Here is a 17,149-nt window from a genome sequence, read left to right as displayed (position 1 = left end):
TGTACTCACAACATATCCCAGTGTTTGTTCTTTACGTATTTATTTACTTGTTTCTCTCTCTCTTTTCCTCATCGCCACCTCACTTCTTGTTGTATTACTTACCTAGTTCATTTTTTCTTTTCTCCACCCTTTTCTCTTTGTGTCTATGTCCTGAGTATAAAGAACCTGCCTCCTCTTCCCTGGGTTTAAATTCTGGCTCTGCCTGTTCTGGACTGTTTGACCTTCAGTGTTAATAGCCTGCACCCTCAGCCCCCACACCTGTAAGCGGGGATAGTCATCTGACCTGCCTCATGGATGGTTGTAAGGATTATGCAACACAGAGCAGAAAGCATCAGCGCAGTGTCCAATAAATATTAGATACTGTTTTCCCCCATTGCCATCATAAATCCAGCGTTAGTGCCTACAGCGTGAGCACTGTTACTTTAACTCCTTACCAAAATTTTTCTCATGGCAAAGAATTATACTTCCTGTTTTCCAAGCCTAACAATCCTTTTACATGTGTCCTCAACAGTGAGTTCTACCCCGAGGGGTGTTCTATGTTCTGCTGGCTTAGTCTTCCCTTCTCAGCAGGCTTCTTCCTACAAGCCCTGCAGGTTCCTTCATAATCTACAGACACGCTGATTTTTCCTTCTGGTAAAATGACTCGCCACAACCCACAGCATGAAGTCAGGAATGTCACTGTTTAAAGCGGCGTGACAGAGCCTCTGTGACCTTGGCCCCAAAGCCTTCTTTAGCCTACCTGCCCTCCTAGAATATCTTGCTTCTTACTCACGAGAAAATGATGCCCAACCACTCATACAACCACATGCAATTTCTTCTACAAATCTGCATTTTATACTCTGTTGTTTGTCTTGTTCCCTCTGCCTGAAGACCCCTTTCTTAGCTCTCTGTCAGGCTAGTCCTCACTCTCTGGCAGCCAGTCCTCCTCCCGTCCCCTGAGCACCCCCAGTACCCAGTGCATTTCTCTAGAAATACAAAGACAGCGTTACAGAGACGTTACATCTGCATTCTTCCTCTGGTATTCAGGGAGACCGGTGCATTCCTCATCTGTTCACCCTGAGCAGGAGCCCTGCAGAAATAGTCATGTCAGGAGATTTCCTCCTTCCTTTCAACACCAGACTCCTCAAAGGGCAGCTCATACTCACCACACAACTCCCACTCCTTCCCCATCTCCTTAAAATTCGGCTTTCTGCCTGTTTACCCCCTCCAGGGTGCACACGTACCACACATGTATTATGCCTTTCTTGGAAGGCACCGACAGGGCAGGGTGATTAATGGCACAGACTCAGAACTCAGAGATACCTGGGTTCAGATCTCATCCCTGCTACTCATGGTCGGGCCTCAACACACAAGCCTCCTTGCCTCCCCAAGCTTTGCTTTTCTCGTCTGTAAAATGAAGATTTAAAAAATCTACCGGCCTTATTAGAAGGACTAAATGAGATAAATTGTAGTGCTTAGCTCTGTGCCTGGCACGTAGTTATTGCTCGATCTCAAATGCTAATGGTTTATTATTATTATTAAGGCACTTAGAAGAATGTTGACACGTCCTTAGCATTCAGAAACATTTTAGACTGCTGCCTTACAAGGCAGGTGGTATTCTCCATCTCATTTCACAAATGGGGAGCTAGGGGCCCAGCACTTAAATTGGAACAAGTTTACAAACCCATCCTTTCCTCGTAAGTTCTTATGACAAGGTTACTTAAATGCTCAGCCCCTAAACCAATGCATTCAAAAGCAGACCTTTGGTCTCTCTAAATTTCTGATTCCTGGAGAATTTCCATTTTTATATGCACTCTGCCACCTTCTCTTCTGCCTCAAAGACAGGGTCTTCTTGCCTTTAACATACACTGCCATTAATCCACCTTGATGTTTAGTTATCAGGTTCCTCTCAGTTTACCTCCAATATGCCTCTTGCATTCATTCCCCTCTCAGGCTCTGAGGACCTGGTTCAGATGCCCCATTAAAGGTTTCTCGAACCACTTCTTCCCGTTCTTACTATAGTTGCATTATGTATTTGTTTCCAGGAGGCAATAAATGTCCCCCTCACAAATGACAGCAAGGCCACCTCTCGTTTTGTTCATTATTTTATTCAAGTAAATACTATATTACCTCACATCTAGTAGACACTCATTAAGTGTTTGCTAGATGAATGACTGAATATTCCCACCTCTTCGTTCACTTATATTCCCCCAGTTCAGTGTTTCAATAGTCTGATACACAGATATAATCAGTCTAATTGATACATGTAGGGAAACCTCTAGAGAAAACCAGAGACCACAAATAGGATGTTTATAGATGACAGATGCCATCCCACCAAGTAGAGACTGACAGAGTACAAGGATTGTACCATGTTTATTTTTACAGTTACCTATATGGCCAGTGATGCTAGTTTTCCATTTGTGGTAGTCTTACAATAAATTAAGATTTTATTAAAGGGAGTTAACATCAAGGTAAGTGTTAAGTGGGTCATGGTATAGAAATATGAGCAGTGGCAGAATTGGGAAAATGGTATATGAATCTCTGTAGTTTGGGAAACAGTGAACTAGTGTGTCCTGCCAGGATATGTTTTAATGAATAAATGATAGCTAGCCATTCAAATAAGCATCTGGTTTGTCCTGCCCTGGCCAGTATGGCTCGGTTGGGTGTCGTCCCGCAAAGCAAAATGGCACCAGTCAGGGCACAGGCCTGGGCTGCACATTCAGTCCCTGGTCAGGGCGTGTGCGAGAGGCAGCCAATCAGAGTTTCTCTCCCACCTCGATGTCTCCCTCCCTCTCCTTCTCCCTGCCTTCCCCTCTCTCTAAAGTAAATAAATAAAATATTTTTAAAAAGGATTTTTCAGACCTGAAATGATTTTTATAATGTAATGCAGGTCCCAAGGTCTCTCATCTAGTCATCCATCCAACCATGAATTCAAAAGCAAAAGGTCAACAAGTAACAAGTGTTGGTAAGGCTGTGAAGAAAAAGGAACCCTTATGCACTTTCGGTGGGAATGGAAACTGGTGCAGCCACTACGGAAAACAGAAAAATTAAAACTAGAATTTTCATATGACCTGGAAATCCCACTTTTGAGTATTTATCTGAAGAAATCCAAAACACTAATTGAAAAAGATGTATGCATCTCTAAGTTCATTACAACATTATTTACAATAGCCAAAATATGGAACCAACTTAAGTTTCCATCAATAGATGAGTGGGTAATAAAGATGTGTTAAATACAGGGTGGGGCAAAAGTAGGTTTATAGTTGTGAATACACAAGACACAGAATTTATTGTATTACAATGTATTAATTATTGTATTATATTTCATGCAAACAACTGTAAACTGAACTTAATATTTCACCATGTGGAAATATTATGCTTTCATGAAAAAAGAATTAAATCTTGCCATTTGTAATGACACGAATGGACCTTGAGACGATTACCCTAAGTGAAATAAGTCAGACATAGAGAGACAAATACTATATGATTTCACTTACATATGGAACCTTAAAGGCAAATGAACAAACAAAAGAGAAACAGACTCTTAGATACAGAGCACAAATTGATGCTTTCCAGACGGGAAGGGAAATGGGTGATGGGCAAAAAAAGTGAAGGGGAATAAGAGGTACAAACTTCCAGTTATAAAATAAATAAATCCCAGGGATGCAATGCACAGCACAGGTAATACAGTCAATACTGTAATGACTTGGTATGACAGGCAGTTGCTAGACTCACCATGGTGATCACTCCGTAAAGTATAAAATTGTCAAATCATTATATTGTGCACCTGAAACTTATGTAATGTTGTACATCAACTATAATTTGAAAAAGAATCCATTAGGCATTTACCGCTTGGCGTGCCCAGTGAGGCAGCGTGCGCATGGCAGCGATACAGCACCGACAAAGCAGGGGCCGCGGCAGCGGGGTGCGCACGTGTGCCCACTGCAGGGGTGGGCAGGCATGTGGACTGCTGACAGCCGCAGAAACTGAAAGTGGTGACGGCGCTGTGTCCTCAGTCGGCAGTGGCTGTCCCTCGAGGACTTCCGGAAGTCATCTCTGTGGTGACTTTTAGGCTTTCTTTTTGTCAAGTTCAGAATGGAGGGAGAGGTATTGTAGGCCAGAGTTTCAAAAATCTTTGACACTGTTGACATTTGGATCAGATAAATCTTTGTTAGGGGCCCGGCCTATGCATCATAGGATGTTTCGCAGCATCTCTGGCCTTTCAGCCCATTAGATGTCAGTAGTACTTGTTAGTTTTTTTTAACTTTTTTATTGATTATGCCATTACATTTGTTCTATTCCCCCCCTCCACCCTGCATGCCCCTCCCCCACCATGTCCCCCTTTAGTCCATGAACACGTGTCTCAAATTCTTTAGATTCTGTATTTCTCCTACTGTTCTTACCCTCCCCCTATCTATTTTCTATCTACTGTCTATGCTACTTATTTTCTGTACCTTCTCCCTCCTTCTCCTTCTCTCACTCCCCTGTTGCTAATCCTCCACGTGATCTTCATTTCTATGATTCACTCCTGGTCCAGCTGTACTTGTTAGTTTTGACAACCAAAAATGTCCCAGGATGTCCCTTTGGTGGGGGCGGGGGACAAAATTGTCCTGATTGAGAACCAGCAGTTTAGGCAGAGGGAAATGCCAGATACAATGGCGTGGAGTTATGATAAGCATTTGAAAATAAATACAGAAAGCTCAAGGTGTGGGGTAAGGGGATGAAACAGGATAGCCATGCTAAGATAGGTAAAAAAGAGAAGGAAGGATTGTCAGCCTGCACATGAATTTTATTCCTTCTAGAGCAGGAAGTGAGGGAATGTTTTAAGCCAAGTCCCCTGGATCAGACGTGGGAAGTGGGACTATGAGGGTGGGGAGTCAAATCCTTACGGAATCTAAATGTCAGTCATTTAAAACCAGATGCCCAGTGACTAAATTGGGCAAGAAGCTCCAAACAGTTTGGTTGTCTGGAACCTCTCCCTTACTGAATGTAAAAGCAGTTTACCAGCCAGGCCTTTGAAACTGGAGATTATACTATTTTCCAAGTCACTTCTTTATTTGAAGAGATACTGTATTTTAGAAATAACAGTGTTCTTTTGTAAGTTAAAGATTTCAAGACTAGCTTGAAGCAATAGGAAATTTCAAGTATTAGTTACTGATCCCAATATGTCAGCTACATGGATAATTGCATATAATAAGCATATGTAATTTTAGAGATCTTTGTCAGAGTAGACATTAAAAAGAACTGTGTCTCCATATATCTGTGTTGGTTTTTTATCTTCTTTTTTGAGGTTCCATTTTTAAAACTGTTTTTGAGAATGTTCATCTGTTTCTGTAAACAGTAGCTAACAAATGCAATTTCAATAACAGATTTTTACGTTCATTATTTTCAGCTGGGAAGCTGAACTATGTACTCTACAAAATTCTCTCACTAACCATGAGAACATTAAGCTAAAATGACACTCTGGATGAGGAGAGGAAATTACTGAGAAATACTTTAGCTTGCCTAAGCATTACGGTGAGGTGCGATGGGTTAAGAAAACTTAAAATGGCTCCACCAGCACTATTCCTTTGTTTCTTTCTTTCTTATTTAAAAAAGTGCGTTTTTTTAAACTAAAATGAATAACTGCTAGAGACTGACATTTGGGTAGACAGAGACTTCAAGTCGCATGTGTGAGGTTTGGCCTTCCCTCCCACTCCCGTCTTTGTCCTGGCGCCTCCCACTAACAACTAAATCAGAAGCTACAATTAGCGTCTGTTCTGTCCAAGTTCCAGAAGTCCCCTAAGTGTGGCCATTCATAATGTTAGTTATATTTAGAATCAGGGAAGGCTGCCCTTTGCCGTGACAGTGTATTTTTATTTGAAGAAGTGAGTTTTGTTGTTCAGAATATTTTAACATTTGTGAAAACTATCTATTTTTTTTATCTGTACCAATTTCCACAGAGATTTCCAATGATTTTAGATACTTGTTTTGGTCATTTCCGAATATAAAAGTCTGTCAGATAGCACTAAACACTTCTCAAACAATCTCAAGATTTTCGCTTAGGGACATTACAGCTTAATTTGGCTCCCCTCTAAACCATCCCACCTGGCGTTTGACAGCAGCAATGCCTGTTTGGTAATAAGCATCTGCATGAGACTGCATCCATGCCCATGATAGGTCTCTGGACACAACGTTACGTCCAGGGAGCAATACGTCAAGTGTACAAACATTAAATACCTACTATGTTCCAGGACTAAGAATGTAAACACAAACCCTTTAACTAGGTTTTGACTTCATTTAAGAATGTATTTCCTCTATATAGTTGTGAATATCATGTATGAATTAGAACTAGAAGAAAGTACTGTACCAATCCTGTTAATAGAAAGAACATGTATAAGATTATGCCAACGAACACACATAAACGTATGTAATGATTATGAATTCACATAGAATCAATTTGCTAAACAAAATGAGATACTATTTTTGACTTACCTGATAGGCAAAAATAAAGGTTGGGTAATACCCCATTCTGCAAGGGGATTCAGGAGGAAGCTTTCAGCACTGTTAGTGATGGAGGGTAATTTTTAAATATATGTCAAATTTGCTGATGTGCCTACTTTTTGATTTAACACTCTTACCTTAACATAATATATAAAAGGAAATATATGTTCTGTGTGAAATATATATGCTTTCTTTTCCCTCTCAAGATTCTCTGTTGTCTCTAGTGTCTTAATGTGGATAGAAATTTGTATGTGATAAAATAAATAAAACCAGTGGACTTGAACGCTTGATCACGGTGCACTAGAATGTTGAGAAGGTTAGGAGAAAAAGGAAGGTTGAAACCCACCCGACAGAAGCTTCAGCGGAGCTGTGAAATTCTCACATCTGCTCTGTGTTTGTTTTCATGAGTGGAGGTGAAAATATATAGTTGAATCTAGAGACAAAGACCAGACCTGTGCTTTGCAAATTAAAGTGAACTCCACTTGGGAAATTTCAAGTGATGTTGATCAGAGTGAATGATGCTGTGCTCTTGGTGTATAACAGAGAGCCCCTTACAGAACCACAGTTGCCTCTTCCTGAAGAATCAGTTTCATTGAGGTTATCTTTATGTCCTTTTAGAAAGTGCAACAGTATACGTTAATAATTCAAGCTACAGACACGGAAGGCAGTCCCACATATGGCCTCTCAAACACAGCAACGGCTGTCATCACGGTGACAGATGTCAACGACAATCCTCCAGAGTTCACTGCCATGACAGTAAGTGCAGACTGCCACTCCCTGAACTTCAGGTCTGCAGTCCATTGCTGGGAGGTTGGGTCATGAATAACAACTGTGTTAAGTCGAGGTGGAAGTAGCTTACCCTAATGGTAGAATGGCTATTGACTCAGACATGTTCTGTCATTGAAGGCAGGTTCCAAACGAGCCATCAAAGTAATATTTTTTCTCTTAGTCGCCAAGTCCACTGATAAAGCTGTTAAAATATGTCTCCTGGAAGAAATGTTCCCCCCAAAACTTGTGCTGTTATAACAAAATACTTATAATAGTTTCAGGTACATGAATTATGTGACTGATTTTTGCTACTTCATCAGCAAATAATTATTAACCGTTGAAGAAAATTGCTTCCCCCAGACAAGTCCCTTCCTCCCACCTCCCATTAATCACCCTGATACTCACAAATGGATGCTAATTATAATAGTAATGAAACTGCGACACTATTTGGAAAAAATTGATTGCTGGCCAATGCCATATTGTTTTTCAAGTTGACCGTGAATGCTGCAGTCACCTGCATCAGTGGTCTCCACACTTAGTGGGGATGGTAAAGACTTAACGGTCTAGGAAAGTCGGGGCAGTGTGGTCATCGAGATGTGCCGTTCCTCTCTGCTCCACATCACTCCTCTGACTGAGGTTCTTCTTTCTTGTAGTTCTATGGTGAAGTCCCTGAAAACAGGGTGGATGTCACAGTAGCTAATCTAACCGTGACCGACAAGGATCAGCCCCACACGCCGTCCTGGAATGCAGTGTACCGAATCAGTGGCGGGGATCCCACCGGCCGCTTCGCCATTCAGACTGACCCCAACAGCAATGACGGCTTAGTGACCGTAGTCAAAGTAAGTGGGACTCGGGCCAGTGTCTGGCGGCCACTCTGCAGTGACCAGTATGTGCCCCCTACCCCCTTTGTTTGTTATTCGGTCTTAGGACATTTGCTTTTCTTTCACACATCTCTAAATCTGGAATTAACATATTTTGAGGAGTCACATTTGTTATTTTGTAGTTTCTGTTGAGGCCAGCACAGACATTCTCATATTACTCCTGGAATTTCATTGTTTTTCAGTTAGTTCAGACAGTGTTAACAAGCTGGAGACGGGCCAGCCCTCCACAGTGTTCACCGTGGTGCGGTTGTGCTAGGGACCCATCGCACCCTGCGGTTTGGGTCACCAGCGGGTAGCGATGAGCCTCACTGCACCACACCTGCTGTTCTTGTATCTGCAGCTTTCTGTCAGAGTGCTGGCTCAGGGGCCAAACCCGAAAATATCCCAAAGGTATGATATGATGAGTAGGCAAGGAGAGGGTCCACACTTTTTAAAGGCTTTGAATTTGCATTGCTGTTTCTAAATGTTATTTTCAAAGCATTAAGAAATTGGGTCCTCTGGTCTTTAACTGCTGCCCCCCAAAATGACCAAGTGCTGGAAGTAAAGGGGATGTTAACTTGAAGTGTAATAAATACACAGTGCTAACGTAAAAGCTCTTTAAAGTGAATATCTCTCCTGTTTGTCCACACAGTGAAGAGATGGGCTTCCTTGCCTCTTATCCCAACACTCTCAATTTGTGAGAAAACCCCAACATCTACCTTACAGAGAAAGGTGTACCTTACAACTAAGGTGTCAGTTGCCAAGAATGTTATGCATGTGTGAATGGAATGGACTTTTCCTTCACGAGGTGGGAACAGAGGTGATCACTCTGAACAGAGCAGAGTGATTGCAAGCCTGGCCCCAGGATCTGACCCCTGTGTTCTAACCGAGCTCGCCCTTGGTGGCCCTTGGTGTCCGTGTGACCATGGCCAATGTTAACCTCCTTCAAGCCTCAGATTCCTCCTCCAAAAAGTGAGGATGATAGCGGCACCCAGCCATAGCACTGTTCAGAGGGGAAATGAACGTAATATGTGTTAAAGCTCTTAGAACCACTCATACGTACCACTTAGCCCCAGTAAATCTTATGTCCAGGATGTTTCGTCTGGCTAATGCAGTCACTTAAAAGGGTCTGTCTTACTTCTGGCGTCTCTACTGTGTTGTTTAAAATCATTGAGAAAGGGAAGTTGAATCAGTGATTTTAGAGTAAAAAAAAAAACTACGTGTTTGGAGATTTGGAGGTGGTCTAGGTTAAGGAACTGGTGTCGCTTGCGCTGCTGATGAGGTGGCTTTCTCCTTGGCCGCAGCTCTGATCATTCTTAGACACCCTGTGACAGCGTAAGGCTCCGGGCTCTTCTCTCACGGCGCTGTGCTCAGGGCCACTCACCTGTGCTTCCCCAGGAGGTGGTCAGTGGAAATTATAAGGATGGAAGTCCAGTCAGGTCACTTGACTCCTAGTGACTTTTTTGTTGACAGTATGATTCAATGGAACGTTGGAAGTTAGTATTTATATTAAGTGTTATTTGTGCATTGCCTTTATCTAGAGTGTCTTTCTCAGATTTGGGGTTTTTACAGAGTAGTAAAATACAAGGACTTATTTGGGAAAACCACCAGAGTTTTTGTTTACTAAGTGAGAAAGAAAAAAATTCCTTCTACTGACAAATGCTATTATTTATTGTGTATATATGTATACTTTAAAATATATGTATCAAATTATGAATGAACTTTTAAATTGAATGAGTTTAGCTTTGTGAAAAATTATATTTTTTAGTTTCAGGGTTTTTTTTCCCACTTCACTACAAACTGGGAAAAGCTTTTCAAGACAGGAGTAGTTGTAGTACCAGAGTTTGTGAGTACAGTCTGGAGGGGTGTCCAGCCTTTGGCGTCTCGAGGCCACACTGGAAGAGGAAGAGTTGTCTTGGGCCACACATTAAATACATTGTGACACATAATCACCAAAAAAAATCTCATAATGTTTTAAATAAATTTACGATTTTGTGTTGGGCCACATTCATAGCCCATGCGTACAGCCCATGGGCCTCTGGGTGGACACCCCTGCAACTTGATCTTAGTTTATCTAGTATGTTTTAGAATAATCAAGTTTTTTGGATGTAGCTAAATAATTTCAGTCTTTCGATGTGAACTTTGTAACATAAATCTTTGAAATATCCAAGATTTATAAATATCTTGTATAAATCGGAATAAACACTTCAATCACTGACAATGCTAATGCATGTTTTCCAGAAAAGGAGCGACCGCACAGTGAATGAAAAGCTAATGTTTTGGAAAAGGAGTTGGTAGAAGAATAAACTGCAGAATGAAATGACTATTTCCTGCAAAAATATGGTTTCCTTTTTTTTTTCCCTAGCCAATCGACTTTGAAACAAACAGGATGTTTGTCCTTACTGTTGCTGCAGAAAATCAAGTGCCACTAGCCAAGGGTATCCAGCACCCACCTCAGTCAACTGCAACTGTGTCTGTTACTGTCATTGATGTGAATGAAAACCCTTACTTCACCCCAAACCCCAAGATCATTCGCCAAGAAGAAGGCCTCCACGCAGGCACCATGTTAACGACGTTTACTGCTCAGGACCCAGATCGGTACATGCAGCAAAATATCAGGTATCAAATGCCATGGATACAGATTTCATTACTTATGTTCTGTTCTACACCATGCGTAACATTTGTCATTTAAGTAAGACATTCCCTTTGGACCCCAAACTACTTATTACAAGATTGCTTTTCATTCTTTGATGAAGTTTCCTCCATAGATGAATGAATATAGTATATTGGAAATATAAGAATGGATCTACTCAGGTCTTATTTGAAAAAAAATGTTCTTTGCCTCTTTGTTTCTGTCCTCTCTTTACTTAAATATTGAATAATAACTTAGTCTGTGCTTTCATACCAAGCTCACAAAAAGTGTCTATTGTAAGTAAATAGATGACTTTCAGAAGCTTATAACACTTAGCTCCTCTCCACACATCAGGAGGAAAATTCATACCAAAACCAAGATAGAAAAGCTAATTTTTTTCATTTTTACCTGTATGCTAGTTATGGAACTTATAAAATATATCTGGGAAGATTTCCAGCTTCAGCAAAATCAAGCTTCTCCGTGCTGGTGAGGGAGTAGGGGGTCAGGAGAGCACACCCCACACAGCTATTCATTGCTGCTGATGATATTTTTTTAATGAACTCATATTTTATTTAGCTTCTTCTGGAACTGCTGCTAACAGATAACTGCATATCTTCTCCATCTCTCCATACATTAAAATCAACAAAGATAAATAGCTCATTAATTGGTGTATTGAATTTCTACAACTTTTTACCTCTTCAAAGATCGGATATGTTTTTTAATTTGTATATTGATTATCTACACTTTAAAAGATCACTCCCCCCATTAAAAAAACTATAAGGTGATAAACTAGTGATGTAGAGAATCAGCTTCATACAGACTCAGCCTATGGGACTTCCTTGGAAGGATATAGTGCTGAAGCTTGACCCGTTGGGGGAGAGCCTATGATGAATAGAATTACGGCGGTCTCCCCACTAGGACCGCCTCTCCACCGTTGTATGGTATTAAACATTTTAGAAGAATTCTGCGATAGGAAATTCAACTACGGTTTTCTTAGCCCTATACATTAAGGCTACTGCTTACCTAGAAGGGATAGTTGAGCTGTTGTGCTGGCAGCATGGCCACGCACTGAGCTAGACAGCAAGGTAAAACGAGGTCTGTCAAATCCGGCAGAGCCCAGGGTGGAGGGGCTGAGCTTCTCGTCTCCCCCTCGAACACCTCTGGAGTCTTCCCTGCATAGCTGCCCTTATGGAGCCTTCATGTGCCTCTCAGAGCCACTGTCTCAGAAACACTTTCCATGTCACAGGCGTACTTCCGGCCGTCATCTGCAAAACTCCAAGTCAATGGGCTGTTTGCATTTGGAACTAAACCAGTAAATGATGCTTTATTTTTTTAAGTTTCATGTCAAAAAAAAATTAAACTTGCTGCGCTTTCATTTTGTAGATACACAAAATTATCTGATCCTGCCAACTGGCTAAAAATAGATCCTGTGAATGGGCAAGTAACTACAATTGCTGTTTTGGACAGAGAATCACCAAATGTGAAAAACAATATATATAATGCTACTTTCCTTGCTTCTGACAATGGTACGTAATTAAATGCAGTCACGGTATTATCCTGTGTGTTGTTAAAGAGGGGGAGCTTCCTCGTGAATGCATCATCAGGAATGAGGTTTTCTATGAAACCCAGTTGTCTAGCAAACTGACCTTTATTCCCCGAAGAACCCGACTTTTATTTTCCATTTCCGCCGGGGTTTCTCTGGCATATTCTGTGTGTTTCCTGGTGTTTGTGAACCCTCCATAGAAGGCTACTACCTTCCATAGCAGCCTAGTGTTGTGAGGAGAAGCCTCTGTGGTTTTCTGCCCTGCTACACGGTGATGCCTCATTACTGCAGGTTGAGTCTGTCCTCAGTGGCCCAGACACTGTATTTTTTAAGGCGGTCTCTTTCTTTTTCTACTGCCATCAATTTTGTCTGTCTCCAGCATTTCTCTTCTTTCTAATTCTCTGCCTCTAGTGTGCCGTGAGCTGGGAGAACATTTAATTCCATGCATTAATTGAGATGAGTGTGTACGTGAGCCTTAGTGTGTTGGTTTGGGAACACCTAGTTCAGCCCGTTTTGGGGGGGACCTCTGGTAGATTCTAAATGGTTGAGATTAAAAGGTAGCACATTTTTTAATGTGTAAGATAAAAGTGACTTCTGTAAACCTGGTGTTGGACATGTTTGCTTTATTGGCTTTTGGTATATGTGTTTAAGAGTGTAGGCTTTGAAGACCTGGCCCCTGGGTTTTGAAGAACCCTGCTGTACCATTTCCTAACAGTGGAATTGGCAACAGGTTTTAAATCTGCCCCCTTCCCTTTCTGTTAAACAAGGGTAATGGTGGCAGCACCTGACTCATAGTGTATTGGGGATGAAAAAATGGCTTGTACACATAAAGTTTTTCAAACAGTGCCTGGCACAAACTAAACACTTAAATAAATATTTTATTACATGTTAATACTTTCAAAACTGAATCACAACCATATTTTAAAACCCTTTTAGTGTTCAGCTCTGCACGTTTGCATCAAATAAAAATAGTCAGCATCACTTTGGTGGTCGACATTGAAAAATGCTGCCTATGAAACACTTTTGATAAGAGCAGTTTCAATGAACCTCTCCGAATCCTATATAATAAGATTCAACGAGATCATTGTCTGTCATAAATCTCTGTGGTGACAGAGCCAGAGCAATATTTTTCTTATCTTTAGCAATGTGAGAGCTAATATTCAAATACTGAGAGTTGCAACTGGAGAGAAACAGCTTCCACCGTCGCCCGTCAGAGCCCAGTGTTGGTGTTGGTCTCGGGCTCTCTCGCCGTGTGGGAGTGGCAGCTTTCCTTGTCAGTGGACTTCGAGTAGTAGATCTGGCTCCGTTATGTTGCGATTTAAAGAGCTATAAAATGATGTGTGCATGTTGGGTGTGAGTTACAAACAATTTTTTCATTCACTGGGGTGCACTGTTTTCTAACTGAAAGTCTGGTGGATACACACGGTTAAATCTCTGTTGCTGTGACACTTTGCAGATGCCCTTGGCTTCGCTATTCACGAGGCTGGATGCGGAGGCCTGTTCTGCTCTTCAGTGACTGGGCAACCTCCTATATGTGCTGTGGCTTACTTTCATTACTGATAAATTGTTTTTGCTGCTTGCTTATTGTATAGAGTTGTTCTGAGAGTCAAATAATATTGAATGTGATGATAAATGTGAAAGTTCCTCAAACTGTGTAGTATCCTAGTGGTCATGGCGGCAGGAGAATTCTGCCTCTGTCTTACCACCATTCACCTTGCATAATTCTCTCTGCTCTCAGAGAGGCCCCTGGAGATTTGTGCTGCTTCCTGTTATCTGTCCTTGGGCAGGTCACCTAAACCTCTGTGTGTGTGTGTGCAGCCTTACTCCAATGACAGCCATAGTTCTATTCTATTTGTATAATATATAAAGTATATAACTAAATATATTTATGAATAACACAGTATTTCTGTTATAGTACAGCAGGCTCTTAAATAGTATTGTTTTGCTCGGCATCTTTTCACTATAACATGAATGAGATGTTTTTGTCACTTAGCTTGTGGTAAAATTGGTTTTGTTGTATACTCTTAAAGCCAAACAACCTACTGATGATGTTAATGAAGAATTACTATACATACATTTATAAATATTTCTGATATAACATAGGCCAAATCACAAGACTAGATTTGCACAAGAAGTGGCAGAGACAGCATTATATGCTGTTACAAGAATGGATTTGAGGTCAGTTACAACAATCCTTACTAGCAACCCCGCCACTTATGAGTGTGTGACCATGTGTAGTCTATAGAGGCTTGGGTTCCCCATCTGTCTGAACCTACTTCTTAAGTTTACAATGCAATAAGGTATACAAGGTGGAACCCCCCCCAAAAAAATCTATCTTCTGGAGGGCAAGCCCCTTATAGTACAGGCTTCTCCCACTGGATGGGTGTTCTAGGAACCCACCTGTGTCAGTGTACCAGGTGGTGTTATTGTGAGAGGCTGCATTCTGCTTCAGTGAAGTTTTTTGAGACTCTTTACCCGTGTTTGCCCATTTCATGATGGGTGATTTGCAAGCACACCTGCCAAACTGCGCTGAGTGTTCAGCAGTTTTTGAACAGAAAACAGCATGACCCCCCCAGGCCCCGCCCTTCTTATTCACCACATCTCACCACCCCGAGCAACTTTTTTTTGTTTCCTCAGATTAAAAAAAAAAGTCCTCAAAGGGAAATGTTTCACTGATGTGGAAGAGGTCAAACAAAAATCAGCAGAACATTCAAAGGCATCAAAATCAACGAGTTCAAAACCTGTTTTGATCAGTGGGAAAAAAGTCGCTATAGGTGTATTGCTTCAAATAGAGAGTACTTTGAAGGTGACCAAAGTTTAAACATGTAAAAATAAATACACAATCTTTATAAATAAATGCCTTTTTTGCCCCCTCACCCTTGCATAGAGCAGCCTTGTACTTTCTCAAGGAAGTAGTTGGTTCATCAATAAATATCACTTCCCCCTCCAAGGTGTTCTTCCCAAGGTGAGCTTTGTGGATCTGTAGACTATTTCAGTATTTTATAGCTGTGTTTGAGCTTTCAAAGCATTCTTGTGTTCTTTCATGCACATGTCTTGCTTTTCCATCAAAAGTAGGGTCCACAAGATCACAAGAATGCTGGTGATCTTGCATCTTTTACATCCCCCACGGTGCCTGGAGGAACGTGGTGGCCCCGGGCTCAGGGTCATGGACAGCAAGGGCCGGGAGGTGTGGGAAAGCAGTCGGCAGGGGCACACACCGTCACTGCGCTCATCTCCCGCTCACCAGCAGTGGCAGGTCAGGGTCACCTTGGAAAGCAAGAAGCGGCCTTGTTGCAAAACATTCTGCCCATGTGCTGTGGCAAACTAGATTTGTCCAAGGTTATGCATGATAAGGGAACAAAGGCTAGAAGCTTTGAAAATTCTACAGTTGCCGAGGTTCACTAAAGGGAGTTATTCAGCACTGGTTTGTGGTGTTTCTTTCTTTTCAAGGAATTCCTCCTATGAGTGGAACTGGAACACTGCAGATCTATTTACTTGATATCAATGACAATGCCCCTCAAGTATTACCTAAAGAGGCAGAGACTTGTGAAACACCAGACCCCAGTTCAATTAACATCACAGCACTTGATTATGACATTGATCCGAATGCTGGACCGTTTGCGTTCGATCTTCCTTTGTCTCCAGTGACTATTAAGAGAAATTGGACCATCACTCGGCTTAATGGTAAGAACAGGTTAATTATTTGAATATATATGCAGCTGAGAGATTTTGAAGCCTGGAACAAAAAGTTAATTTTAGGTGCTTTTTAATCTTCTCATTAAATATATTTTAAAAGCTACTTGAAGTTTAAATAAGATATCAAAGCCCTTCGAGTCAAAAATATCTTCACAATGCAGCATAGTTCTAGTCTGTTTTAGATGTACTATTTGGTAGCCCATGCATTCTAGAAAATATTATGTGTTTCACCATATCATGTATTAACTATCAAACTGTATATTTTTTTACATAGGTGATTTTGCTCAGCTTAATTTAAAGATAAAATTTCTCGAGGCTGGGATCTATGAAGTTCCAATCATCATCACGGATTCGGGCAATCCTCCCAAATCAAATAGCTCCATCCTCCGTGTGAAGGTGTGCCAGTGCGACTCCAACGGGGACTGCACAGATGTGGACAGGATCGTGGGTGCAGGGCTTGGCACCGGGGCCATCATCGCCATCCTACTCTGCATCATCATCCTGCTCAGTAAGTGCGTCCTTCAGCTCTTAGATTTTAAGTCTTTTCACTTCTAGCATGTTTAGCAAAGTAACTTATTACCGTTGCCTTTCAAAGTAATTTAACAGCTCTCTTTGACCTGATTGGCGAGAAAACGATAAGCATTTTATTGCCAGCCATACATGGTCCAGCCAAGTCCACTTCGACACCAGAAGAGCCCTGAGTGCTGGTCATGCACACGCCTGCTCGCTGCACTCCCAGACAGCCCTGTGTCTTCTGTGCCCTGTGGCCGTTTCTGATGCCAGTAGCTTGGGGAGCCGTAGCAAACTCTTTTATAGAAAAATGTGAGACTGTCCTGACTTTGAGCACGTATCTTATGATTTGAGTATGAATTTTTGGCACACAGTTTATGATTTAGGAAAATAAGTATATTGCTTTCCTTTCCTTTCCCTCGTATAAAGCACAGTCAGCAACGTGCTCCCGTCATGCAAGGATCAAGTTATTTGTTTCTGAAGGACTGCGTAAAATGGTGAAAAATTGTACTTCGTGTAGCACATTTGATAATAAAAATGATTACACAGCTCAATAAATTCTCTGTCTTTAGAGCACGTCTAGATTAAGGAATAGCTAGCTCCCTTTTTAAGATACTTTGCAATCTTTGGTTCAATGGAATGCAAGAAATTAACCACCGGAAAGTACTTTAGGAGCCA

General features: G+C 41.4%; 1 protein-coding gene across 1 annotated transcript in view; it reads left to right on the top strand.

Moving 5' to 3' along the window:
- The window catches only part of CDH2 (cadherin 2), a 208,059-nt gene that overhangs the window by 161,601 nt on the left and 29,309 nt on the right, over positions 1-17,149 (top strand). Inside the window, exons 8-13 of the mRNA XM_037127843.2 lie at positions 7,081-7,218; positions 7,884-8,069; positions 10,456-10,709; positions 12,106-12,248; positions 15,716-15,949; positions 16,236-16,469. Coding sequence (XP_036983738.2) covers positions 7,081-7,218; positions 7,884-8,069; positions 10,456-10,709; positions 12,106-12,248; positions 15,716-15,949; positions 16,236-16,469 — 1,189 coding nt within the window. The remainder of the gene's footprint in view (positions 1-7,080; positions 7,219-7,883; positions 8,070-10,455; positions 10,710-12,105; positions 12,249-15,715; positions 15,950-16,235; positions 16,470-17,149) is intronic.

This window comes from Artibeus jamaicensis, unplaced genomic scaffold (genome assembly GCF_021234435.1).
Source record: "Artibeus jamaicensis isolate MK-2021 breed Jamaican fruit bat unplaced genomic scaffold, CSHL_Jam_final contig_354, whole genome shotgun sequence".
Classification (NCBI taxonomy): Eukaryota; Metazoa; Chordata; class Mammalia; order Chiroptera; family Phyllostomidae; genus Artibeus; species Artibeus jamaicensis.
This window is presented reverse-complemented; position numbering and strand designations above follow the sequence as displayed.